A 26,543-nucleotide genomic window follows, 5' to 3' on the forward strand; every position below is an offset into this window, starting at 1 on the left:
TTGCAACCATATATTTCGGGCACTTGCTTCTGTGCCCCTGTTCACTGGTAGAATATGGACAGATAAGATGTTACAAGGGTATATATATACAAAACATATGTAGGTGTGGCACTGTCCCCGATGGTATGCAGGTGACCGTTTCCTAAGAAGGTGGAGAGTGACCAATTCCCTAGTGGTTTTTGGCCTCAATAACTCCTGTTTGGCGACGATTCTGGAGGTCTTGTTCTCTTGGCCACCTTCTTCAGGAGAGGTCTGAGGATTAGCGCGTCGATGTCGTCCAATTTCCAATGTCCTCCTGACAAGTTCATGTAGTTGGCTTGATTGATGATAGCAGATTCCAGCATCTTTCTTTTGTACGGACAGCTACTTTTGAAAACCAGCTCTGCCCCCCCCCCCCAGCTTATGGAATGGCCAGTGTCTCCGATATGTAGGAAAATCCCCGAACTCTCCGAAGCATATCTTACCGACCTTTTGTGTTCTATTATTCTTTGTGAGAGCGATCTACCTGTCTCCCCTATGTAAACCTCACTACAGTTACTGCACGGTATCTTGTAAGCTCCGGCTTCTTCCCCTTTGTTATTTAGGTATACGTTAATGAGCGAGCTCCCGATGGATTTGGGATAATGGAAGATGAAAGGATTGTTAGACCTGAGTTGTTCTGTGGCATTTTGGATGTTTTCGTTGTACGTTAGCTTTATTTTGTTGTTAAAATCTATTTGTTTGTTGTGAGTGGGACCTTTGTAGTATATTTTATTCGCTTTGTTAATAGCCTTCTCGATAATGTGGGGTGGGTAGAGCAGTTGCGTTAGGTGCTGGCGGATCGTGTTGAATTCTTTGTCTAGGTACCCATTTGAACATATTCTAAGCCCCCTGAGGAATAAGTTGCACCCTACCATGATCTTTACGGAGACATCGTGGTAGCTTAAGAAATGAATATAGGAAACAGCGAAAGTGGGTTTCCTATATACTGTGAAGGCATACCTGTTCTGTTCTCTTATGATCAGTACATCTAGGAACGGCAATTTTCCTTCCTTTTCCCATTCCGTTTTGAATTTTATGGTCGGAACTAGCGAATTTAGTCTATTAAAAAATTCATTAAAGTCTCCCTAGCTATTGTCCCAGAAAGTAAAAATATCATCTACGTATCTAAGCCAGATCATATTGCGGGGTTTGATGGACGACAAAAGTTCTGTTTCAAAATATTCCATGTACAAATTTGCTAAAAGGGGTGATAGGGGACTTCCCATGCTACAGCCAAATTTTTGTTTTTAAAAAAGGGATTTTGACAGAGGAAAAATCTATTTCTGAGGAAGGTCCCGTGTCACCCGGTGAAATTCCATTACAGCACGAATTTCTAGGTATAACAATGCTAGATATACCAGAGAAAAAGAGCTTTCAGGAAAGCTGGGGTTACTACCCCAGTCGATCGTCTTTAGAAGACGTCGGTATAATGAAGGGTGAGTGAAATACCACTACCACGGAAATATACTCGAAAGATCTCTCCTTATCAAAACCCCCGTAAAAGAGCGGTGAGCCGTTACAGCTCCCACGCTCAACACCCGCCAGGACGGCGACACCAGCGCCACCTACTTCATTCCATGCTAGCACTAACCCCAGACTTGGCATGTGCAAGAAGGGGAGGAGTACTAGACCAGACAGGAGGGTCGCCGGGTGACACGGGACCTTCCTCAGAAATAGATTTTTCCTCTGTCAAAATCCCTTTTCTGAGTTCAGTCCCGTGTCAGCCGGTGAAATAGTGATAGAGAATCATGCCAAGACTGCTGCTACTGGGAAAAAAGGGGGGTAACCTGAAGAAAAGGCAAAATTGTAACGAAAATAACTTTAATTAAGGAATCTCTTCCATGAAGCAAGAATACTTAAAAGTAAGGCAACTTAATTATAAGGCACACGAACAAACTTAACACTACAAAACACTGGAAGTCCCTGGACTGATGGGGAAAAAACCTCAAAAATCTTAAAATTACTTAAAAGTAGTGAAACATGAAATGTGCACAGAACAAGAAACACAACCTTAAAACTATATGTAAACTTAGGCTTAAACATGTAAGAGACAAGACTAATGAAAATAACACACACAATTATCCGGAGTACATGGAGCCAAACAAAAACTGTCCAGTACCCCGCAACGAAACAATTATGGCTAATCAGGTTACAGTTTCCCATCATCAAATACAAATATATCAATATGAAGAGCTAGGCAGTGAGGCATAAACGACCAGGAGAATAAGCAGAGAAGCAAATGAGGTAAAAAATGGGGGAAAAGGAAAGGATATAATTATTTAAGGTGGGGAGATGACACTTCCCACTGCTACAGTAAAATATTTCAGGGCTTCGAGTGATTTTAAATAGTGGCGTTTAAACACTAGAGGTGATTTCCAACCCGTATATTTTGATAACTCTGAAAAGTCCATATTATGAAAATAATTAATAGAAGTAGCCACTGCTCGAATATCATGAACTTTAGGAACTGAGTCTGGGTTGGCTTGTTTAATGAAATACAGAATTTGTTGTCTTATACCATTAAGAGAAAGAGTACCACCTTTCTCCCTGATAAAAAGAGGACCCGACTTACTCTGGGGAGTTCTTGAGAGGTAAGATTTAAGCGTATGGACTGGACATAAAGATTGATCTTGAGGAAGGGGCACCACCTTCCAAGGAGACCACCTGTCCTGTGGGTCTTCGTTTTTAGCTAAAAATCTAGGGTCAGGGGAGAGGAGGACTTCTCCGGATGGGAGGAAGTTAACAAAATTATCACCTCCAGTAAGAGCTGACAGCTCTGAAATTCTAGCACCTGAAGCCAAACTAAGTAAAAATAAGGTTTTCCTTAACAGATCCTGATAAAGTGCAGCAGATTGCTGTAAAAATCGTTCAGATAGTGAAACAAGCATGAAATTTGGCACAAACATTCCTAAGACTACGCTCTCTTAGAAAAGGGCGCTGGCCACCTGAAAATCCAAGATGGCGGCTATTTTTCAAAATGGCCGCCATCTATGTTGAGATTCACTGGTTTGGGAGCATCTATTGGATGGAATATGCCAGTTTTTTTTTTTTTAAACCTCGACTTTTAGGTTATAAAAATGTTCCATACCACACATTTTATTGAAAACCCTTACTAAATGAATTGTAACCAAGATGGCGTACAAAATGGTTGCCATAAAAGTTTTTTTTTCTATCCACAGCGCTAGCAGACATAGAGACCAACTGTTTTTATTTAATGGTATATTCATGTGATCAGACAGTTTAACTAATATGCTATTTTCAACTGAAATAGTAATGGTATGGTCACATACAACATTGTGTCTAAGACTGTAACCATAAAAAGAAAAGAAGAGAAATACGGACTAAACGCAACCAATCTATGTATAGGTCTCTCAACCTACACCTTTGAAAAATTCGAGGATAAGAAGGTAGGCATAGCATGACACGTTGGATGCTCAAGCTAGATTATCTACTGAAGAGAGGGCAATATTTATCTAGACTTCACATTTGCAAGTGCACAGAGCTGTGCAGGGAAGACCCAGCTTGTAGCACTTGCACCTTTCCCGACAGCCTGCTTTGCATCCACATTTGGTAAGCTGTTGGCAACTCTTGGCTAAGGGCGAGTTGGTTGTCCAGAGGACTTGCCATGCTTCACCAGACTTTTGCCATCCCCACTCAGCAGGGTTCTCTGGCTGTGGCTGACACTGGGTGGCCTGCCCCCACACACAACCAGCCTGGTACGCAGCACGCTTGGTGTGTTGGAGGAGAGCTCCCCTGGTTGGTGGAATGGCCTCATATGCCCTTTGTTTTCTGGCAAACATATCAAGTCTAGCCTCATCCACAGTGCCAGCAGTGCTGGATCTTTCATACATAAGTGTGACAAACCTCTCCAGGACCTTCAGGTCACTCTCTTCCACTCTGAGAGGGTAGTGACTCAGTTTGGAGAACACAGTGGAGGCCTCTGGAAAGATGTTCCATGTCTGCCAGGCGGTCTTCTTGCCCTTGCTCCGAAGGCTGACACTGTATCACAGCCTGTGAACGCATGGAAGAAGAGCATGCCATTCACCTTCTCCTGGCCCAGAGAGTTGCACAGGTCATGCACAGCAATCCAGCGCAGGCTCTGGCCTTGGCCAAATGCCACCCATAGCTTCTCTAGTCCTAGATTGTGGAGAGTGGAGAAAGCACTGACTGCAACGACAAGAACATCTGTGTCATTTGCTTTAACCGTGATGGTCTTGGCTCCATGTTCTGTGGCATATTTGGCATGGAGAAAGATGCGGTGTCAGCTTCCTCATGAGAGCACTTTTCCAGTCCCTGAAGACTAGCCTCATGAGTGCTGAGGACAGCAGACCCTTTCGTGGCAATGACAACATTTGTGGCAGACATCTGGGCAACTTTGTCTGCCAGGAACTGGAACAACTCTGTCTTGTTGGCATCGTGTCTTAGGAAATTGCGCCAGTTGGATGGAATTGTGTTCTTGTCTGTCACCTTGCGCCTTCCTCCTTGACCACGTTGGAGCCTGGTCTCAGCTTTGAGGCTGGATGTATTGTATACATCAAATACAAGATGTGATGATGTGTACTTGCTGCTATAGGATTGTATCACAGGCAAGAAGTCGCAAAGTGCATAGCCCTCAAAGGTCTTTCCTTTCTTTGGTGGCAAGGCATGGACCAAAGCTGATCCATCTACAATGAGGACATCAGTCTTTGGTTCTTTGTCTTCTAGTGTAACATGACTCTCCAGGACCGAGGTCAGCTGAGACTTCTGACATGTGTACAGCCTACCACCCTCACTAAGGGAAGCTGGGAATGTTTGATTCTCGTGCTGGAAGAATTCCTGCAGATCACATTCACGGCTCTGACAGGATATAAATAGCTTTGAGAAAAGCTGGCAATCCTCCTTCAGAAGTTTCTGCTTTGACTGTTCTACAGGAGCAGCTTCTTGCCTGAAGAAGTCAGTTCTGTTCTTCTTTATCGGCTCATAGAAGGAGACTGCATTGTTTGCCAAAGAGTCTGAAAACTTCTGAAATTTAGTGCGGCCTCTGTCCAGGTGTGTCTGTAGAAGTTCTGCTGAGCTGGGGTGGGCAATGTCTTTGTTGTCAATGGAATACAGATCCTGGCTCTCTTCCTGAAAAGGACTTCCCAAGTGTTGCAAAGCCAATGACAGCTTGCTGACTCTCTCCAAGAATGTCTTCTGCGCATGAGGTGTTTGTTCATGGTGTGTTGTCTGCTCATTAGACTCCTTACTTTGAACCTCTGTTTCGTATGCAGACACCAAGCGGATGATCTCTGGGCCAGCCACCATCCATCTTCTGAGTGCTGACGGATCTTCAGTCAGCCCAATGGCTCCGCCATCAGCCTTTATAAAGGCATTGGTCTGCTCATGAGCTTGGTCAAGAGCCATTGCTGAGAACTGGCGACTGGTCTTGTGCACAACAAAGTTGCCAGCCTTGAACTCCTTGTGCAACTCTGGGTGTGAACTCTCTAGGGTAAGCATGTCCCTGAGGTGAATAGGCAGCCAACGAGCATAGTTTGTATTATTGTTGGAAAAGAAGTAGGGTATCAGCTCATGCAATGCCTGGCAGTAGAGGACAAAATTGGCCTCACGGAAGGACCTGATCAGTAGGAATATCACAAGTTCCATAGACAACACCATGTGCCAGAAGTGGAACTGTGGACTCTGCTGTCTTCGAAAGGTCACACCACTCCTCAAACTCTAATGCCTGCTCATTGTTGTTTGCTTTCTCAGCACAGTAGTCAGTGTATGCTGTCCTCAGGAGTTTGTACAAACTAGAGGCTGTAACCTGGTGCATCTGCCGTGTCCTGGTTACACTTGCAGCTGACAGGAAGGATTCTGCAGTTCCAGATGAAGCAACTCCTGCCTCCACCAGAGCTCCTGTCCAACCACTGCCATGAAGAAGAGTACCAAGAGATGTCATTGCTGCCATCTCAATGTGCAGACCACCAAACATTACCAGATACTTGTCTTCGCCATACTGATCAGGCCACTGCCACTGCACCTGCTTTGCTACGGCATAGATTGGCTGATCAGCTGTGATTATGGGTATCTGGCCAGGGTTCAGAAAATCAGTGACATCCTGCACTTTCTGCATCACGTGTTTGATCGTAGCAACAGAATGAGCCTGATCACGCAGGAGAGGAAGCAATGAAGTTATGGTTACTTCAAATTCTGGGCTTCTCTTCATTGAAGCGTGATGAGCTGACCACGTCAGATTCACTGCATCATCTATTTCCTGGGTGACTATGACCTTGTCTAGCCACTGATACTCCAGTGCAAGCTGTGGCCCCAAGATATCTGTGGGTGGCTTTGGTATTGCAGTGTTTGGTGGCACAGGGTTCTTTGTTTGAAAGGAAGCTGGTGAGATGTTTGTGAATGTGTCCGGCAATTCAGGCACCGACCTCACTTTCTCAGGTGCAAACTTTAGTTGCTGTCTTTCCTGTCCAGTGTTCTCCTTGGTGGGGTGCTGAAATATGGAGATGCTAGTTCCATGGAAGGAGGTAGTGGCAGTAGTTGCAGATGGGTTGTGGTCGATGTTGTCCATCACTGCAGTGGTGAACAACCCTTTTCGTGAGTACTGGGGACAGACCACACCCTCCTCCACATATTTGCTAACTGTGGCATCTCCTAACTGTGCAGAGACCTCCAGTACTCTGTCATAAGAGATACTGAGGCCATACTGATGTAGCATTTCAACCAGGTTTCTCTTCCTGGTTTTGGCATAGACTGAGAGTCCCATGTAGACTGGGAATGGTGTTTCTCTGTCTTTGGAGTGTCTATGAGTTGTTGCTCCTCTTTGTATCGGGAGTAGCAGTTGAACTGCATGAGCTGTGCAATGGCCTGGTCTGACTTTGATGCTCCAAATCGTAACTGTGACTTGATGTCAGCCCCATGCTCAACCATCCCTACAAACTGGAGCAGGAGAGGAGGCACAGAATTTCGTACACAAGCCTCAGAAAATGTGCCATCAAACCGTGACTGATGATCAAGTATAGACTTTCTGAGAATATTTGCTGCTTTAGCAATGATAACTGCCTCTGAAAGATCAGATGATTGAGCAAGTGCTTTTCCCACATCCTTTTGAAATGCAAGTAATACATCTCTGCCAGATTTATGAGCCTCAAGTTCTGGAATTTCTGCCAGAAGTTTGTCTTTGAGTCTCGTGGAATTTACACTTGGTGACTCTACACCTAATTGTTCCAGACGTTGTTGGTAGAGGTGGCAAATATCTGCCAGCCGAAATGTGACTGGATCATCTGAACAAAGGTTGTTTTCAACAATGTATGTCATCAGTTCTGACAGAACTAGTGGATACACATCTGATTCTGACTCAGTGCTACCTTGGTCTTTCTCAAGGCTCCTCAGGTAGGACCTTTTTCTGTTGTAGAGGGCACAAAGACAGGCATGGTGATACTTAAACTCCTGTGCAATGACATCCCCACCAGTCAACTTAGCAAGGAGCTTGCCATCACTAAGTATCTCTGCACATTCACGCAATTTCAAGTCAAGGCCCTTAGTACTAGCCTGTCTGAGATCAGATGCAGGTGCCACTTTCTCACAGAAAATGCAAACTTCATTGTCATGACTGGTTCGGCGCAGTTTTGCGCGACTAGTCTCAGTGTTGCTGGTCTGGTCATTGGATTGTCGCTTTCTTGCACGGTCCAGTTTAGTGTTGTTAAACAACAAGCGACAGTTCACATGGTATTTTGCTGCATTTTTTCCTGAGAGTGGCCTCTATGCCATCACCTTCATCCAGCCTTGCTGGATCCATTATCAGTGGCATTTCATTAATTTCACTGAACATGGGAATGTTCCTTGCCAGCATTGTGTACCCATCATGGTCTAGGACATGATGACTTGGAGGTGATGTCAAGTGCTCACCTCTTTTGTCCTTCTGACAAAGACAACACAAACTCCAGTTTGTTTTTCTACTGCTCAATATTGGATTGGCATCACATTCTGCCATGATTTCACTTTTGATTAAGGCCGAGGTTTTATCCTTTTACCACCTTAAACAAAGCACACATTCCTGTATGGGGATTCAACTAGGTTCGGTCTCCCTACACCTAGCCCGATCATTCATCCAGTGCCATTTAAGTCCCGTGTGATCTGTACACCATCCGGGTAATTACATGAACCATCATGTACAGCCCCATACCCTTGGCTCGGCTCTCCCAGCTGGCACATCCTGTCTATTCAGGTGTGGCTATCTAACTATAAGCTGGTCTGGGGCTGTTAGAAAGCATTGGGACACTAAACTAAACTATACTACAACTACTAGTCTAAGACTACAGGATTAGTAAAGCTGGATTAGCTGGCACTGAACCCCATGCTGAGATTACACAGCAGTGATGTCACTAGTGTGCCCTGGTTGTGTGCAGACATACTCTTTTACATTTGTTAATTTTCCTTCAAAATTGATGAGTTATTCGAAAGAGATGGCCTCGTAGGATCTAAAACCACAGAAACCAAGATCCATGCTTAAAGCGATAATTGCTATTTTGAACTTAGGTTTTCGTGACCAGATTTATTTTGTGAAGTGATGAAGAGCACGTGGTCAAATTATCTATCATTCGGTAGATGTTATTCGACCTATGAATAGTTAGTTATATTTTCCAATCAGGTTTAGATCATTTGCCATACATTTTTGATATTTGAGCAAGTTTCTTATTGATCCATTAACAAGAAAATGGATTCCAAGATTAGGAGTAGTTATTGAAAGAAATTATTTCATACAAGATTTGTGATGAGACAGATAACTGCATTGGTGATACTGATACACCAAATCGACCCTTGTAATGTATGAACGTTGTCTTATTGAGGTCTGTTTCTGAAGATAGTTGGTCACAGAATGTGACGATTATTTCACAAGGATAGTGAATATGATAGTTTATGTAGAAGTTATAGAGCAACTAGATGTGTAAGAGCTATTGCTACTGCACGAAGAAAACTATGAGCGAGATTGACACAGGAGATATCAATCAACAGCCCTTTGCCTCCTCCTTCGGCTCCCATTAACCCTCTCCTCTAACCAGCAATTGAATACTGAATTTAGCGGTGGGGAAGAACAATGGCTTGCATTTTTGGGATATATTTAACAGTTTTAGTTCATGATCGTAGGGATATTTCCAATGTGATTAAGTTTCCACCTCAGAGCTAGTTTAAAGGAATAACGCCTTTAAAGCCATAGAAGGTTTACCTGTCACTAATGCCAATTATTCAGTAGAGCATGAACTTATGTCCAAATTAACACGCTAGTCCCTGCCAGTCATACAATAGGATTTGAACACGTTCAAATTGGAATATGAGAAGATTATCTTACAAATGAACATACTGAATTTAGATGTAGCAGCCATAGACATTTTCTCTAGTATAATATGCGAGAAAGTGTTATCACCTGAAACACATGGAAAACAAGCTATCAAACATAATAGTATGTCTCTTGATTTAAAATAATTTCCTCAGGTATGAAATATGTTTGTGAATTAATGGAATTTTGTTACGAAGGTGAGAATTCTAATAAGAAAAGCATTGATCAGAAATTAACTTTGCTTTCTTCTAAAAAAGTGATTCCCTCAAATGTGCAAAACGTGCGAAGCACAACAAAGTAACGATAAGCCTAGTAATAGTAGTTCTTACCATAATTGTGTGCTGCTCATCCGAACCATGCCTCTCGCGATTATGCAGACTTTCAAAACCATTGATAGTAGAGAGGGACAGGTTAAATATTTAAGATTGTGCTTTGCTTGCCTCGAGTCATTTATTCTCTGAATGTGAAACAAACCAGAAATGTAATATATGTGATGGGCCTCATTACCCGATGATTTGTAAGAAAACAGAAAACCCTGTTAATCCTGCTCCACCAAAGTTGAGTGTAAATAGTACTAATGTTAGTAAGTCAAATGTTAATTCTGGGAAATCTTATAATGATTCTAAAGGTGCTGTAAGTAAAGGTGATTCCCAGTAGTTATATTTCTTCTTTGAGTATTGATCATTCTCAGACTAATAAGAGTTCTGTTTAGGCTATCTTCCTACTGCTGTGTAATTGTGTCAGGAAGGACATCGCTCCTTTGGGAGAGCACTCTTTGATTCTGGTGCACAAGAACGTTTATTGCAAGGGAATTAGCTCATAAGCTTAGTCTACCGTCCATAGTAACAGTAGCCTTAAAAGGTAAAACCATTTGGCAGTGATGCCATGGAAGTTAATTGTAATATAGTAAAGGTTGTGGTGAGACCAGGTAAGATTCGTACTGTCATTAATGCCATTGCATTCGATAGAGTTAATTCAGAATTTATTCTCAGGATTAAGTAAGTCAGCTGCGTTCTTGACGAGTAAGGCATAAAATTAGCAGATAATGATTTAAATTCAGATGAAGTGAATGGTATAGAATTAGTCATTGGAGCTGATTACTATGAAAATTCATTCACAACAGTCAAATTTGCTCTGGAATACGAATATTGAGTAGTTCTGGTGGTGCACTGAATTTTTGGACTCTTCCTAGTTGGTCTTATGACAACGTAGAATCCTAATGAGATTACTACATCAAATGTATGTTGTTCAAGAATAGAAGTGAGAGAAATCTATTAATTCTTGTTGTGAAGTTAGAAAATTATGGGATTTAGAAAGTGTTGAGTATCCGTCAATCTGAAATTAGTCTGAAGAAGAATCAGTTAAGTGTTTTGGGATAAGTAAAAGGGTTAAGGCAATAAGTGAAATTGTCCTTACCATTTAAAGATGAAAATGAACCGCCTGTCAACCTAGAATAGCCATTGGTCAATTAAATTCCTCGCTACATAGATTCAGATCAGCCCCTCCTTGTATGCTCATTATGATAAGATTATCAAAGATTACGTTCAGTCTGGGTTTATAGACTTAATTCCTCAGACTCCCCTATTATAGGGCATTATTTACCCACCATGCTGTATTGAAGGATTCAGTAACCCATTCGAATAGTTTTTAATGCTTCTTCCAAGGCTAAAGGAGAACTTTTCCTTAAATGATTGTTTATTAACTGTGGTCCCTCATTAACTACTAAACAATTCACCTGTTGAACTAATACAAACCCAGTAGCTGTGATTTCCGATATCAGTAAAGCCTTTTTAGGATAGGCATTTTCACCTGACTGTCGTGGTGTGCAGATTTCTGGATAACTGATCCCTCCGATTTGAAGTCTACTGTAACTTACTGGTTTTGTGTAGTTTGTTTTGGAGCTACATGCTCCCCTTTCTCTTACAGCAAACCCTTTTGCATCATTTATCTTCATGATAAATCACTTGCATCATCTCTGATGAAATTTCTATAGATAATTTTAGTAAAACTTACAAGGATGTGTCAGTGTTGATGGATGAGTATCCAGTAATAAATGAGATTCTTGAAGATGCTGTATGCCTCTGCAAGAATGGGTCAGTAATATTCAGAGTTTAACAGAACCATAGATGTTATCAAAGAAAGAGTAGACGTTTTGGGTTTTAGAGTGGTATCTAACACAGATGGAAATGTCACTGAAGGAGTAAATTGTGAGTACTTAAGGGACCTTTAACCAAGCGAAAGGTCTTATCAGTAATAGCTCAGATGTTTGATCCTCTGGGATTATTGTCACCAATACAGGTGAGAGGTAAATATTTTCTTAAATTTTTGTGGAGAAGTAACCACGAATTGGGATGACCCTTTGCCCAGAATCACATTATGTTCAAGGTTTGATGAAATTTGCAAGTGTATTAGAAATGTAAGAAATTTAAAGTTTCCTAGGTTTGTTGTACATCCTGAATGTTCCCACTTACATGTATTTTGTGTGCCTCCTAACAAGGCATATGGAGCTGCTGCTATGTGATTGATTTCAGGAGAGTGTAAGCGGTTACTGGTCAGTAAGTGTAAAGTTGCACCAAAACACACAAACAGACTATTCCATGTTTGGAATTGATAGCCTTGTCCTTGGGTGAAACTAGCTGGAAGATTAATGCAGAATAATGATTTTGAGAGATTGGGTTCTTGCACTCTGGGTGACTCCATGGTTTCTATTTGTTGGGTGAAGAACAATAGTAAAATTCCTATGTGCAAACAGAGTCCACTTAGAGTGTGAATTCAAGTTTCCTCTACGGTATACCCCCTCTAAGGAAAATCCAGCTGATATTCTATCCAGAGGTAGTACTAGTAAAGATTTAGCGCAAAATTCCTTATGGTGGAATGGCCCTAAATGGCTTTTAACTGGTGATTATCCCCAATCTTTAGCTACAGAAACTAGCATATTAATGAAATTCTTTCCAGAACCTAAGTTTATTAACCCTCCAACCCCATGGTGTATCACACGTTACAGTAATTTAAGTAGCTTAAACGTATCATGAGGAGTCAATATTCCTTTTTCTTAATAAATGCAGTAAGGTTCTAAGTTTGTTGTTAACAAAATGAAAGCATTTGTCATCATGAACAGAAGCAACATTTTCTACTACCAGAATGTACCTCTGTGATAAGAATTCACATGGAGTGTCCATGGATATTAAGAATTTCTGTAATCAGTTGAACTTATTTGGTGATGAGAAGATGTATTCAGGTCTCGGGGTCGCATGAAAAACGCTTCCATGTCTTATGATGATACTCAGTGCCAATGTGCCTTCCAGAAGTTATTTAACAGTGTTGATAGTTGAACATTTTATAGACATCATCACCATTGTGGTGTCCAATTCTGTACTGGTATTGTTGAGAAACTTTTGGGTACCAAGCGACAAGTTATCAAATCAATTCTGTCAAGTGTGTTTGTGTCAGAAGTTAACCAGAAACGGTTGTGTTTGCCTCCTCTCACCATTACCCACAGAAGAGTGAGATATGATAGATCTTTCCAATCAGTAGAGTTGATTATACTGGTGCTATTAATGTTTTGATCATGAGACTGGCTTGGAGGAGAAGGTCTTTATATGTCTATTTACCTGTACTACGAGCAGGGCAGTTCATTTTGAATTGACTCATTCCATGACTGCTTCCGATTTCCTACTGGCTTTTCGACGCTTTGTAGCATATCATTCTCTGCTGAGGTCTGATTATATCTGACAATGGTACAGAATTTTATTGGTTAATAATTTCCTGAAGGAGGTATGGATGAATCAGTAAGTCATGTACCTTGAAGGAAATTGTGTTAATTGAAGTTCATTACACCGCGAGCCCCCTGGTCTGGAGAGGCTTTTGAGCGCCTTATTGGAGATTCTAAAGGGATGTTTGTCCAAGCCTTATATCACAAACGTGTATCCTTTGAAGAGTTGAGAACTCACTTGTTGAGTTTCAAGCTGTGATAAATTCTCGACCACTGACATCTCTGATCGAGATTGTGAGGCTTTGACTCCTCCATGTTACTATGGGCAGAAATATTTGTATTCCCCTCTCTGCACAATTCAGCAACTGATGACCCAGATTTCATGAGTTCAAGTGATCTTAGAGGAGCAATATTTTTAGATTATCTGTCAGTGCTAAGAAAATTTGAGAACTGTGGAAAAGAGACTATTTAGTGTCCTTGAGAGGCATTTTAATTCTAGTGATTATCTCTCTGCAAATGTGAAAAGTTGGACATAGTGATGGTAGACTTAGAAGATCATCTGGGGAAAGGCTATAGATCCCCCTCTCATTGGGTAAAGGTTGCAGCTGTTTTTCCATCGTCTGATGGTGTGATTAGGTCTGTAGAGTGAGAGTGAATAATAAGCTATACATGAGATCAATCACAAAGCTCGTACTTCTGGAATTACCTGAGAGGGAATTTGATAGTGTCGTAACTCAGGAGCCAGATAGTGTGCCTCTGAGTGGTACTAGACCTCGGCGTGCAGCAGCAATCCGCTGTGATCAAGAGAGAAAGGATTTAATTTCTATGGATGTACTCTAAAATGTATATTTGATTTAAATTTTTGATGTGTTAAGATGGTCACAGCTGCATAGCGTTATTCAATTGAATTCGCTCCTAGGTGCAGTTGTGATTACTTCTGAATATGATTCTTTCTTGGGGAGAATGTCAAAAATTGCCATTTATTCCTTGAATAAAATTCCTAGTTTTTCTTGAATACTTATTTTGATGTATTTCCAGTTTCTATGAAAAAATACGTTGATGTGATTGTTTTGCTCCACAGAAGAGTTTTTATTATATTAACTATAGCAATGAGTTTGTATAAATTAGTACATTGATATTTAAAGTAGTAAAACACCTTTCTCATAAAATTTTATCACATCTCTATAAAATTAAATGACGTCTGATTGCAGTGTTGTCAAACTTCTTCCTGTGGAGAATGTATATGTTATTTTTCTTGTTGTAAGGGCACATGCAGTAGTTTAAGCTTGCCTTCTGGACCAAACCCTTTTTTTTTATGTTGGGTTGATTAAACAACCCAATGTTTGTGTTTAGTTGATGGTTGTTATGTAATCCTGTAGTTTTGTAGATGTGACAACTGTGCTATCAATGTACTGCTCCCGGTTTTCTTCCAGGGTGAGAACATGACTCCCTGCATTTCTGCAAACTCCAGAAAACCAAGAAGTTGTAGAAGAAGTGTCGTAAAATCCAGCCCCATCACCTCGTGAACTGTTGTCGCCATTGCAGTAATTTCTTCATACGAATATTCTAAATCCCCCTTTCTTTTGGCCATTTATGTTTCCTCTATCGAAATGGCGTAACGTTTGTCAATTTTTGCAGTAATATGTTAATGTTTTCTTATCTTAATGTAACTTGGATGATTATTTGTGTCCTTCAAATGTAATTATATGTATTAAACTTTTTTAAATGCGTATTTGTGAACCCGTGTATCACCCAAAAATTGGTGCAGAAATGGTGATTGTTTCTAACTGCACATTGTTTGTAAGAATGTAATGTTTCCTGACTTCTTAGTACATTTAAAGTAAGTTAGTAAACTCCTCAGCACTGTAACTTGGTCTCATTCAAAGCTAGGGCAGGGCTTAAGGTTGAATGAAATCATTGCAATGTGGGCCTAAAACTTTAAAGTTTCACCACAAAGATGAAGAAAGAAAGACAAGATGAAGAAAAGAAGAAAAGAAGATGATGTCAGGCATCAGGAAGAATTTAAAGCATTAATTGAAGCTATGACAGGACCCAGGCACCCCCACCTCAAGCAAGTGCTGGTATAGAGCTCCACAGTCCCTACACCTGCAAAGCATTCTCCAAGTACCTAATTCAGCTGTGCAAACGCCTAAGGTTACAGTAAATCTGCCTCCACCATTAACTCATGATGTCACCTATAGACAGTACACAGAATGGAAGCAGAGATGGAAGGATTATGCTGTTATGGTAGATTTGGATAATTTACCTCAACCTAAGCAATTAATACAGCTAAGGGCATGTCTAAGTGTTGAGATGAGACGCTTGTTAGAACACAATTTAGGTATTCCACCAGATTCACCCATGCCTTTGGATGGTGATTTAAATCAAATTAAAACTTACATAAAGGGTCAGCAGAATGGAGCACTTCACCGTTTAGCTTTTACGCAATGCAAGCAAGCAGAAGGCGAGTCATTAACAGAATTTTTGTTCGTTTACAACCCAGCTCTCGAAAGGAGGTGGTTGTAAAGGCGTTAACTGTGTGGAGGTGCAAATGAAACATGCCATTTTGGTTGGCATAAGGAATGAAGAACTCACCAAGAAGCTCATCAGCATGCCAACTACAGCAACACTTGAGGAAGTAAAGCTAACTTGCAGGGCTTTTGAGGCTGCAAAGAAGACAACGACTGAGCTAAAGGCTCCACAGACTTCGGTACGTGCTGTGTCAAACTACAAGAACAAAAGAAGGTTGCTGTTAAACCAGCGCAATCTAAGAAAAGTTTCTCGCAGGAGAAAAACCCTTCTTTAAGTAGCAGATGCAAGACTTGTGGTCAACAGCACAAAGGTGACACATGTAGCAGCATCTAATAGAGTGCAGGAACTGTGCTAAAACTGGTAATTTTCCACCATCTGCTGTATGGCCTCAAATTGGCTAAGGGTGTCAGATTTGCCACAGAATTTGGTCACTATGATGTTTGCTATTGCTGAAAAGTCAAGGAACTGGGAGTCGAAGGATCCAAAGAAACCAAGTTGAACACCGTCAAACATCTTCTCCAGCTATACGTTCCGTCTTTGCCCTCAAGGTAGTCCCTCACCTTTATCAATTTACAGTCATTCTGTGGCAAATCAGGGAAGATCAATGTTATCCTGATACAATTTTGAATACCACTGTTTTTAGGTGCAGCATCTACAAGCATTGGGCATCAGTGTTAAGGAATTGTCTCCCCTCCCCCTGAATTGCAGTTCTCCAACGCTGATGGATCACCCATAGAAGGTAAAGTTTTGGGATCAATGGATGACGTGATGACATATGGTGATATCTCATACAAGGGGTATATTGATGTCCTCAGTTCTCTCCCAACACCTCTGCTGTGTGCCTGATGCCCTTCGACACTAGAGTTATTCCCTGGGACTTCCCTCGTGATGCAAGAGAGAGGAAGCCAGGCAGGACTTCAGCAGAGGTGATCGGTGTGACCAGCTAAGTTAACACATCTGAACCTATGTCTGTTCCTCACCCCCTGCCACATCGTCCACTGAAGAAGCCAGGCAATATTTTCTCAAGGAATGGCGATGTGCTATTGACAAAGGAGCAGTTTCATCAAGGAGCACAGCAGGCCAATGATGGGCCCACCCATGGGGTATTCACCTTAAGGGATGTGAAGCCCTTTGCAATCTACACTCGTACAATACCACCTAGCCTTTCAAGAGGATGTCAAGACGAGTTAGGCAATAGTAGCACAAGGTATCATTGAGCCTGTCGAGGATCAGCCATCCCCATGGTGTCACCTTAGTGGATTGTGCCCAAACCTACGGAATTGGTGTTGTATACACAGATTTAAACAAGTTAAAATTCACGGAGTGCAAGAGCCAGCTCATGCTTCACCATCACCGTTTAGTGCAATTAGGAGTATCGATCCTACATCCAGGTATTTCTCCACCATGGACGCATTATGTGGGTACTGGCAGATCCCGCTAGCAGAGGAGGACCAAGCCCTTACAACATTCATCACGCTCTATGGTCGGTATCACTATCGTCGTTCACCTATGGGATTCAGCGCCTCAGGAGATGCCTATTGAAGGAGAGGCGATATAGCTCTGCAAGGCATCCAAAATTGTATTAAAGTGGTGGATGATATTCTTGTATATGATAGGGATTATTATTCTCACTTATGCAGGGTCAACAAAGTTTTGTCACGTTGTAGGACTCATGGTATTACTTTAAATGCAGAAAAGTTTATTATTGCTAGCCCTACTGTATCATTTTGTGGATATACGTTATCTGAATGATGGAATTGCAGCCGACAAGGAGAAGAAGTTCAGGCTATATCAGAGTTCACGAAAGCCATAAATCTGACAGATTTGAGGTCATTCGTGGCCTTAATGTAGTTAACAAGAATTCTCACCCGGTCTTGCAGCTGCAGCAGATCCACTTCGACCACTAATGAGCCCAAAGAGATCCTTTACATGGACGGCTGATCATGATGCTGCCTTTGCCAGTGTTAAAAAGGCCCTAACTCAGCCACCTGTGCTGGCTCATTTTGACCCGACATGCCCCACCATACTACAAACGGACGCTTCTCGTTTATATGGTTTAGGATATGCCCTTCTACAAGACCATGGGGAAGGCTGTTTCCGTTTGGTCCAGTGTGGTTCACGATTTTTGGCGGATGCAGAAACTAGATGGGCCACCATTGAGTTAGAATGTTTAGCTTCAGTTTGGGCTATGACTAAATGTCGCCATTACTTACTTGGATTACCCCATTTCACATTGGTGACTGACCATAGACCCCTGGTACCCATCTTGAATACCTATACATTGGATGCAGTAGAAAACACACGTCTCCAGCACCTGAAGAAGAAGTTTCACCATATATCTTTACTACGGTGTGTAAGGCAAGGAACACTGCATCCCCGACGCCCTTTCACGTTCCCCTGTGAGCCACCCAACGTCCGAGGACAATATGCTAAATAGTGAAACTCATCTTTCCCTCAGGAGTGTAGTAGCCAATACCGTCGACGCAATTTCAGACGTGAAGACATCCACTACGCAAGATCTTATCGTGGAAGAAATTCGCACTGCAGCACGCGAGGATCCCTCATACCTGAACTCCTCCAGAACGCTGCCAACGGATTCCCCAGTCACCGTTACGATATCCACAATGACATACTACCCTATTGGAAAATAAGGGAGGATTTATACACCGATGATGACCTCGTCCTGTAGAGGCGCCAGGATAGTAGTTCCCTCAGCTATGAGACGCAAAATTTTAACACGCCTTCATGACAGCCATCGTGGTGTGGAGGCAACTCAGCATCGGGCTAAGCAGACTGTATATTGGCCAGGTATTAATTCGAATCCTGATAAGCTTTAGAGTTTTATCTATGCCAAGAGGAAAATGGTCTTTATATGGTTGTAACTTCCTCTCTAAGAAAGACAACACGTCGGCGATCGGGACTTTAGTAAATAATGACTCGACGTCTAGGCTGAGCAATTTGATGTTGTTTGAGGGGATGTTTAAAGTATTAAATTTTTGTATAAAATCCTCTGCATGTTTGACGTGGGAGGATGAGAAGGTTCCTAGAAAGGGTGATAACAGGTCTGCGAGCCATTTTGATAGTTTGCACATGAATGAGCCCCTGCTAGATATTATGGGGCGTAAAGGAGTTTACAAGATACCATGCAGTAACTTTAGTGAGGTTTACATAGGGGAGACAGGTAGACCGCTCTCGCAAAGAATAATAGAGCACAAAAGGTCGGTAAGATATGCTTCGGAGAGTTCGGGATTTTCCTACATATCAGAGACACTGGCCATTCCATAAGCTGGGTGGGGGTGGCAGAGCTGGTTCTCAAAAGTAGCTGTCCGCACAAAAAAGAGAGATGCTGGAATCTGCTATCATCAATCAAACCAACAACATGAACTTGTCAGGAGGACATTGGAAATCGGACAACATCGATGCGCTAATCCTCAGACCTCTCCTGAAGAAGGTGGCCCAGAGAACAAGACCTCTAGAATCGTCGCCAAACAGGAGTTAATGAGGCCAAAAACCACTAGGGAATTGGTCACTCTCCACCTTCTTAGGAAACGGTCACCTGCATACCATCGGGGACAGTGCCACACCTACATATGTTTTGTATATATACCCTTGTAACATCTTATCTGTCCATATTCTACCAGTGAACAGGGGCACAGAAGCAAGTGCCCGAAATACAGTATATGGTTGCAACGTTTAAATAGTGTTTTATGGGCCTTTAATATCAATTCACGCTACCTCAGGAATATCCCCACAAATGTCACTTAATATCAATTCACGCTACCTCAGGAATATCCCCGATGGAGAATTATCACCAAAGGGGAATATGTAAGTGATAAATGGGTCGGTACTGCTGGGTCTCGATCCCTCAACACAGTTACTTTCCAGCAACTCCAGTCGACGGTCCCACTTAGCCATCAAGAGAGGTATAAATTAATGCCGAGTCTGCTGTACTTGTTTACCCGTTGAGAGCTGGGAAATTATACTTAGCTTCGGCATTAACCCACCTCCACCATGATATCTCATTGGTATGTTTGGAACACGCAGCTCTTATTATGAAATTTTTATCACCGTGATTTATGTACAATCATGAAGCTACTACAAATGTCGCATAATATCAAATTCACACTACCTCGGGAATATTCCAGATGGAGAATTGTCATCGAAGGGGAACTTTTAAGTTATAAGTAGATTGGTACTGCAGGGTCTCGATCCCTCGACAGTTACGTACCAATGAGCTATCATGGTGGAGGTGGGTCAGTGCCGAAGTTAGGTATAATTTCCGCTCCTCGACGGTAAACAGATACAGCAGACTTGGCATTAACTTATACCTCTCCTGATGGCTCAATGGGTAGACCGCGACTGGAGTTGCTGGAAAGTACTGTACTGTGTCGAGGGATTGAGACCTAGCAGTACCGATCCATTTATCACTTATAAATTTACCTTCACTGATAATTTTCCGTTGGGGATATTCCCGAGGTAGCGTGAATTTGATATTAAGCGACATTTGTACTTCATGATTGCCTATAAATCATGGTGTGATAAAAATTTCATATACTGTATGCATATGTATGTATATATTGTCAGGCCCCTGCATTCACGGGGGATAGGGACCACAACCACCTGTGAATAGCTAAAATCCGCGAATACTTGACACCCCCTCTAAAAACACTGATGACTGCCTATTTTAATAGTTCAGACACCAAAGACCCCCCCCCCTCTACAAATGCTTATAACTACCAGTTTTAATAGTTCAAACACCAAATATACCTTAATCTATCGTCCTAAAAGACTTTAATATAATTTCAGAGTCATCTTACAATATTGCCCTTAAGAATATATGACTTACAGCTACGTGTGAAAACTAATCAAGTTACCCCTATATTCAGGCACAGCCATTTTCTCTCATACAGTTTGTGTTGTATTTTGTTTTATGATACAGTAATTCATATTTCATTGAGAGAGAGAGAGAGAGAGGGAGAAATAGAGACGTTTGGCCGACGTCAATTAATTCATATTTCATTGAGAGAGAGAGAGAGAGAGGGCGAGAAATAGAGACGTTTGGCCGACGTCAATATGTCAAAATGATTGCCAGTAGGACTACACCCCTCTCCCAATTATCTACCAGAAAAAGACTGGGAATCACATGAAATTATGCTAAAATCTTATGTAATTTACTATATTTAACCATATTTTCCTAGTTATTTAAATGCAAAAATTTGTAATTATAGCATGAAAAATATGAAAAAATGAATGACAAAGTAACATCACATTTATCTGTAAAACTATACAAAAACATACATGTTACATATGCATAAAAAAATTCTCTCTCTCTCTCTCTCTCTCTCTCTCTCTCTCTCTCTCTCTCTCTCTCTCTCTCTCTCTCTCTCTCTCTCATCTCAGTGAGGGAGAGGGAGAGAGATAAAAATACAACTCACCCTCCTGACTAGTAAACACAAAGCATCCAAGCTACAGGCTTTGTGGTTGGCTATTTCCAACTCCTTCGGACAATAACTTGTCGACGTGGAGCCTAAGTCAAAGCAATAAAAAGATTGTAACTGGTACATATTGCATGCCTCATTCGATGATGGCTTTGTGAACTTCCTGGAGTTTTTATATTAATGGTACAGTAATTCATATTTCATTAAAGAATATATAAAGTACTGAAAGAGAGAGAGAGAGAGAGAGGTGAACTGATATTATGTTGACATATATACCTTAAACTGTCATCCTAAAGCACTTTACAGTAATATTTTAATATTTCAATATCACTTTAATATCATTTCAATATTTCAGTATCATTTTGGTATTTCAATACAGATGGGAGAGAAAACCAGTTTATTACCAGGGCAAAGCTTACAAACCAGTTTCTTGCCCCAGGCTTTCATAATTCTCTCTTCTCTCTCTCTCTCTCTCTCTCTCTCTCTCTCTCTCTCTCTCTCTCTAAGAATACATATATTTGAATATGCATTAAAAAAAAAGATTTATTGATATTTTGCTGTGTTTGCATTAATATTATTTGAAAATTAGTAAATAATTTTTTATCATAAAAAATATATTTAGTCTCGAAAATAACATGAAAACACCGTAATTAGTGAATATTGCTCAACTAAAAGATCTGTGAATTACTGAATCTTCCTCAAATAACTTGGAGACAAGTTCCACAGAAAAACTGCGAATAGGTGAAACCGCAAATCCTGAACCGTGAATGGGCAGGGGTCAACTATATATATTAGGAAAAATACAAATTTGATTTATACATAGCTTCATGTATTGCAGTAAATGTATAAACTAGCTACTTGTATAGAATTGTGATAATTTCTTTAGTAATCCTTGAGTATATAATGGATTTTATTAGAATAGAATAGAATATAGGTATGGTACTTTGTCATTTCTGTTGTACAAGAATAATTTAAGGGTTATTGGCTGTAATATATCTGGTTCAGAGTGGGTTGTCATGAATATGAGAGTCATACATGTTACTGCTGACAGTTTTGAATTTATTGATATCCTCTCAGTACATGGCTTAAGGCTTTTTGTGATTATACTCGTGATGCAGTGTACCTTATTACTTATATAAATCTTGGGACTTCTGTAGTCCATGTAGTATTGTTAAGCATTCTAGATATTTTGGTGTGAATATCCTATCTCTCCTTGGGTTCCATTAACAATGCCGTTATTGATGATTTTGAGCAAAGAAAGAAGCAGCATCGTGTCCCGTGTAAGGCTGCTCCCCATAGGTAAGAGTCGTGCCTTCATCCATCAAGAAAAGATTAAGAATATACATTTTAGTTTCTCGCTGAAGTAGAATTGGAGTTATTGTAGTCATTAAAAACTTTTTCCCCAGTCTTATTTGACCATATTTTATTGTGAAGTAAGTGTTGGGTGGATGAGATAATGTTTGGGTAGTGTGGAATTCCAGTAAGGACAGAATGATAAGTAATCATTCCTTGAATATAATTCTGTACAGTACATATTTCCTTGTTAGAGGAATTTTTTATATTCTTGTTCATTTCACTGAGAAATGTGTAAGCTGGTGTCGTGATTACATCATTCAGTCTGTTGTTGGATATGAATGCTTTCTTGGCTGAGTGGAGTTCATGTACATATTGTTTTCAGGTACTCAGTATTCAACTCAGTTCTGAGCATCTTTTTATTCTTTATGACCAGTGTAGAATATACAAAAAATACTGTGAGGCCACCAAATCACAAATCTAGACTCCCAAGACTGGTGTGGATGGGTGAAAATTGGAGCAAGACAAGTTTAAATAAATTGGAGAGTCAACCGTCTCAGTTTCTGATGACCCAAAATGGCAATGTGATTGTCAGGAATTGAGATTATTTAATACAGAATTACATCATCAGTAGGAAAATTGAAAAATCATAAGATAATTGTTGCATATGCATCCACTGTAAGACTTATACAGCTATTAAAGAAGACCCAAACAGGACAAATATTCCATTATAAATAAAATTTTAACAACTGATCAAAGTAAATGATTGCATATTAAATGTTGTATGTGGGGTGCATGCAAGACAGACATTTGGTGAGTTCAGGAATATATAGTAAAAGGCAGAAAGGAATGCAGCTGGAGGGTCAAGGGGTGGTGGGCCCCCCCACCCCCCAGCTTGAAACCTTTAATATTGTTCACATTTGTATGGAGCAAAAAACTCTGGCCTATATGCCCATAAAAGATGTTGCTTAGTTATTTAGGTAGTTTTCCTAAGCTTTGTTTGTAAGTACTCTACCTTGTTTCTTTAAGGATCCTTTTTGAGATAGGGTGTTTTTATACTTGATTATCTATTGTTCCATGTGTAATGCAGTTTACGTCATAATCTACCTAGAAAAAAATGACAGATTTTCCCATAGAATTTTTGAAAAAGCAGTCAGCACCTCAGTGTAGTAATCTTTTCATCTTTTATTGTTACAGACAACATGGATATGTATTTATATTGTCATAACCAAATCCTTTCACCACATGGTCATTCTATGACCTGGGAAGAACTGATGGGGGAAATGGGCCGTACTGCCAAAGAAATTGCTGTGGACTTCTGCAGAAGGTTCAGTTTACCCTTCTCTCCCAAAATATATGTAGAGAAATTGTACTCCTTTTATCCAGAACTCTTTCCAAGCACTAAATTGATGAAAGGTACATTTTGCTTATGTTAGGTCAAGGTTTAGGCATTTCTTTACCTTATCTTCCTGGGGAGAGCTTCTCTTTGGATCATACTTATGAAATTGTCTTACCTTAATAGATACCACATTCTTTACATGTACAGTATTTAAAATATGACCAGGTTATCTGAAATCCTGCCACTCATTTTGGACACAAGATTTTAATTTTTTTATCATAATTACTTGTTTGGCATATTGCACTTTATGAAAAAGTCTTTAAAAAAAGTACGACAATTTTGAAAGATATTTGTTCCTATACAAATACAAAACCTTCGTTCTTTACATAGGGATTGAGTTTGTGAATGCAAGGTGGAACAGCTGTTCAACTTTCAGACGATTGTTTTTATTGTGCTGCAGACCCCTGAATCAATTAAGCCACCAACCTTGGAGAGGAAACCTTAGGTTATGGTGCTGTCCAGGGAAGGACAGGCCTTACACAGTAATGGGTTCCTCTCAATAGAGGTAGATCCTCATACTCTCTGCTCCTCATACAGGAAGCATGAGTGCAGTCAGAATATTCCATGTTCGAAGTGCCTTACCTAGCCGTCTGAACAGCTGGTGAAATTTGCCAGTAAGAAGAGGAGAGAGACAAAGGTCTCCCCAGTGTCATTGGATTACAGTACTCTGTCAGTGACACCAAAAGTTCTCGAGCACTTTCCTTCCACCTGCTGAACTTCCTCCCACTGTTACTACTCCCAAGAGATTAGTTTCCCTTTCACCAACTCCCTATTGTTTGTTTGGTAGAGAGCTGCTGAGGAGGGGAAGACGTCCGTCCCAGTTACTCCCCTGGAGCCTCTCTCTGCTCTGAAGAGGAGCTGTTCTCTGGAGGATGTTCTTTATTATGGGCATAGGGAAGAGCTCTCTTCTAACCTGACCTTGTTTCACGCCTTTTGGAGTTTGAGGGGGCTCAGGGAGCTGTGGCCCTCCCTGGGCATCAAAGGTGAGCTTATTGTTTCTTCCCTCAGTGACCACTTGAAGGCATTGAAGGGTCATTCTGTGACTGCTTCAACCATGACACTGACGACTTTGGCAGTTACGGTCTCCACTGGTTTTAGGACTGACCCCACCACTCTGGTTATCCTACATGTGCCATTGATAATGTGTCCCCAGGTGCTGTCTTTGGTTTTGTCCTTGGAGGAGGTCTTCCTCAGCTCCCTGTCATCTGTACTGACCTCAGCTGTGCTTGGGAAGAAGAGGAGAAGGAAGTCATCATCATCGCCTTCATCGAATGCTGTCACCTCCTCCCCTTCCTCTTCCAAAGCTCCCCACCAATGGCTCGACACCTTGATGTGGTGGTGGGGCTTAGGAGGTGCGAGGAAGAGGTGGGCGATGGTAGTGGAGTAGTTTTCTACTCTGGCAGGTGCAGCCATGCTACTAAGGCCAGTTCTGAGCACCCAGACTAAGTTTGGTCCTCTTTTAAAGCTTCTACTATTTTCAGCCTTTCCCTATTTCCCCCGGCAGGATGGACCAAAAGTTGATGACCTTGAAATGTCAATGGATGATGGCTGTGGCATCTCTTCTAATCTGATGGAGGATGAGGTTGGATGGCATTCCTCCTCACCTGTAGAATCTTTGTACCTGATGCTTCCGAGTGAGGGAAAAGTCTTATGTCAAACCTGGTCCCCAGTACTGGGTCTGGTCTCAACAGACTGATGATGCCTGAAGTGCTGGGGATCAGGTGTATAACCAGGTAGTGGCCTCTAGGGGTATCTACTCAGTGTGGCATGACACTTCCCTCCCTTGTTGGGCTCCAATGAGGGCAGAGAATGAAATTGAATTTCTCCCCACTATCATACAGAGAAACAAAATCAGTTAGTGCTGAACAAGAGAGAGAGAGAAAATGTACAGATGTACAGTCATACCAGCAAACAACATAAGAAGAAACTTAGAAAATTGGCCAATGCCAAGCACCAACAAGAGAGAGGGAGAGAAATGTAAATAACCAATTGTTGCCAAACGAAACAAGAGAGAGAGAGATATATAAGACAAATAACCACCGCCACTCCACAATAAACCATTGCCCCAATCACACCGGTAGAAATCACCTTATTTCCCTGAGCGACACAACCAAAGAGGTCCTAGTGTCGTAGGGTGCAAGATCTACAGCAGACACATCCAGCATCACAACTGACTAATGACTATTTGACCTATCTAGACTTCACTAACCTTAAATTGGCTCCCTTGCTGTATACAAGTATATAGTACCTGTATATTCATTCTCCTCGTAGATGCACACCTCTGTGTTCATCAAAATGTAAGATTAACACAGAAACAACAAAAGCAATGTATCTTTCCATGTCCAAAGTTAAAAAAAAGTTAAGTATATCTTAGTTTAACCAGACCACTGAGCTGGTTAACAGTTCTCCTAGGGCTGGCCCGAAGGATTAGACTTATTTTTACGTGGCTAAGAACCAACTTGGTTACTTAGCAATGGGACCTACAACTTATTGTGGAATCCGAACCACATTATGACGAGAAATGAATTTCTGTTACCAGAAATAAATTCCTCTAATTCTTTATTGGCGGCTCGGAGAGTCGAACGCTGGGCCAACAGCGTGCCAGTCGAAAGCTCTACCATCCCTCCAAAGAAGAACTTCCATGTCCAAAGTAAATTTAATTAAACTTATACAGTCTTTACACTTTGTCATATTATATTCTCACCAGCAGGTAGACAATACAATAAATCCATGTCCAAAGTAAATTTATTGTATTGTCTACCTGCTGGTGAGAATATAATATGACAAAGTGTAAAGACTGTATAAGTTTAATGCCACTGAAACAGTTTTTGTCAATAATTA

At 41.1% G+C, this 26,543-nt stretch overlaps 1 protein-coding gene across 3 annotated transcripts in view; it reads left to right on the plus strand.

The window, feature by feature from the left end:
* Window positions 1-26,543, plus strand: part of LOC136840295 (pseudouridine-5'-phosphatase-like) — a 232,969-nt gene that overhangs the window by 96,110 nt on the left and 110,316 nt on the right. Inside the window, exon 2 of one of the 3 annotated variants that reach the window (XM_067106980.1) lies at window positions 23,501-23,719. The exons of the other annotated variants lie outside the window; for them this stretch is intronic. Within the exon in view, the coding sequence (XP_066963081.1) occupies window positions 23,501-23,719 (219 nt within the window). The remainder of the gene's footprint in view (window positions 1-23,500; window positions 23,720-26,543) is intronic. 3 annotated transcript variants of the gene reach the window in all.

This window comes from Macrobrachium rosenbergii, chromosome 7 (assembly GCF_040412425.1).
Source record: "Macrobrachium rosenbergii isolate ZJJX-2024 chromosome 7, ASM4041242v1, whole genome shotgun sequence".
Classification (NCBI taxonomy): domain Eukaryota; kingdom Metazoa; phylum Arthropoda; class Malacostraca; order Decapoda; family Palaemonidae; genus Macrobrachium; species Macrobrachium rosenbergii.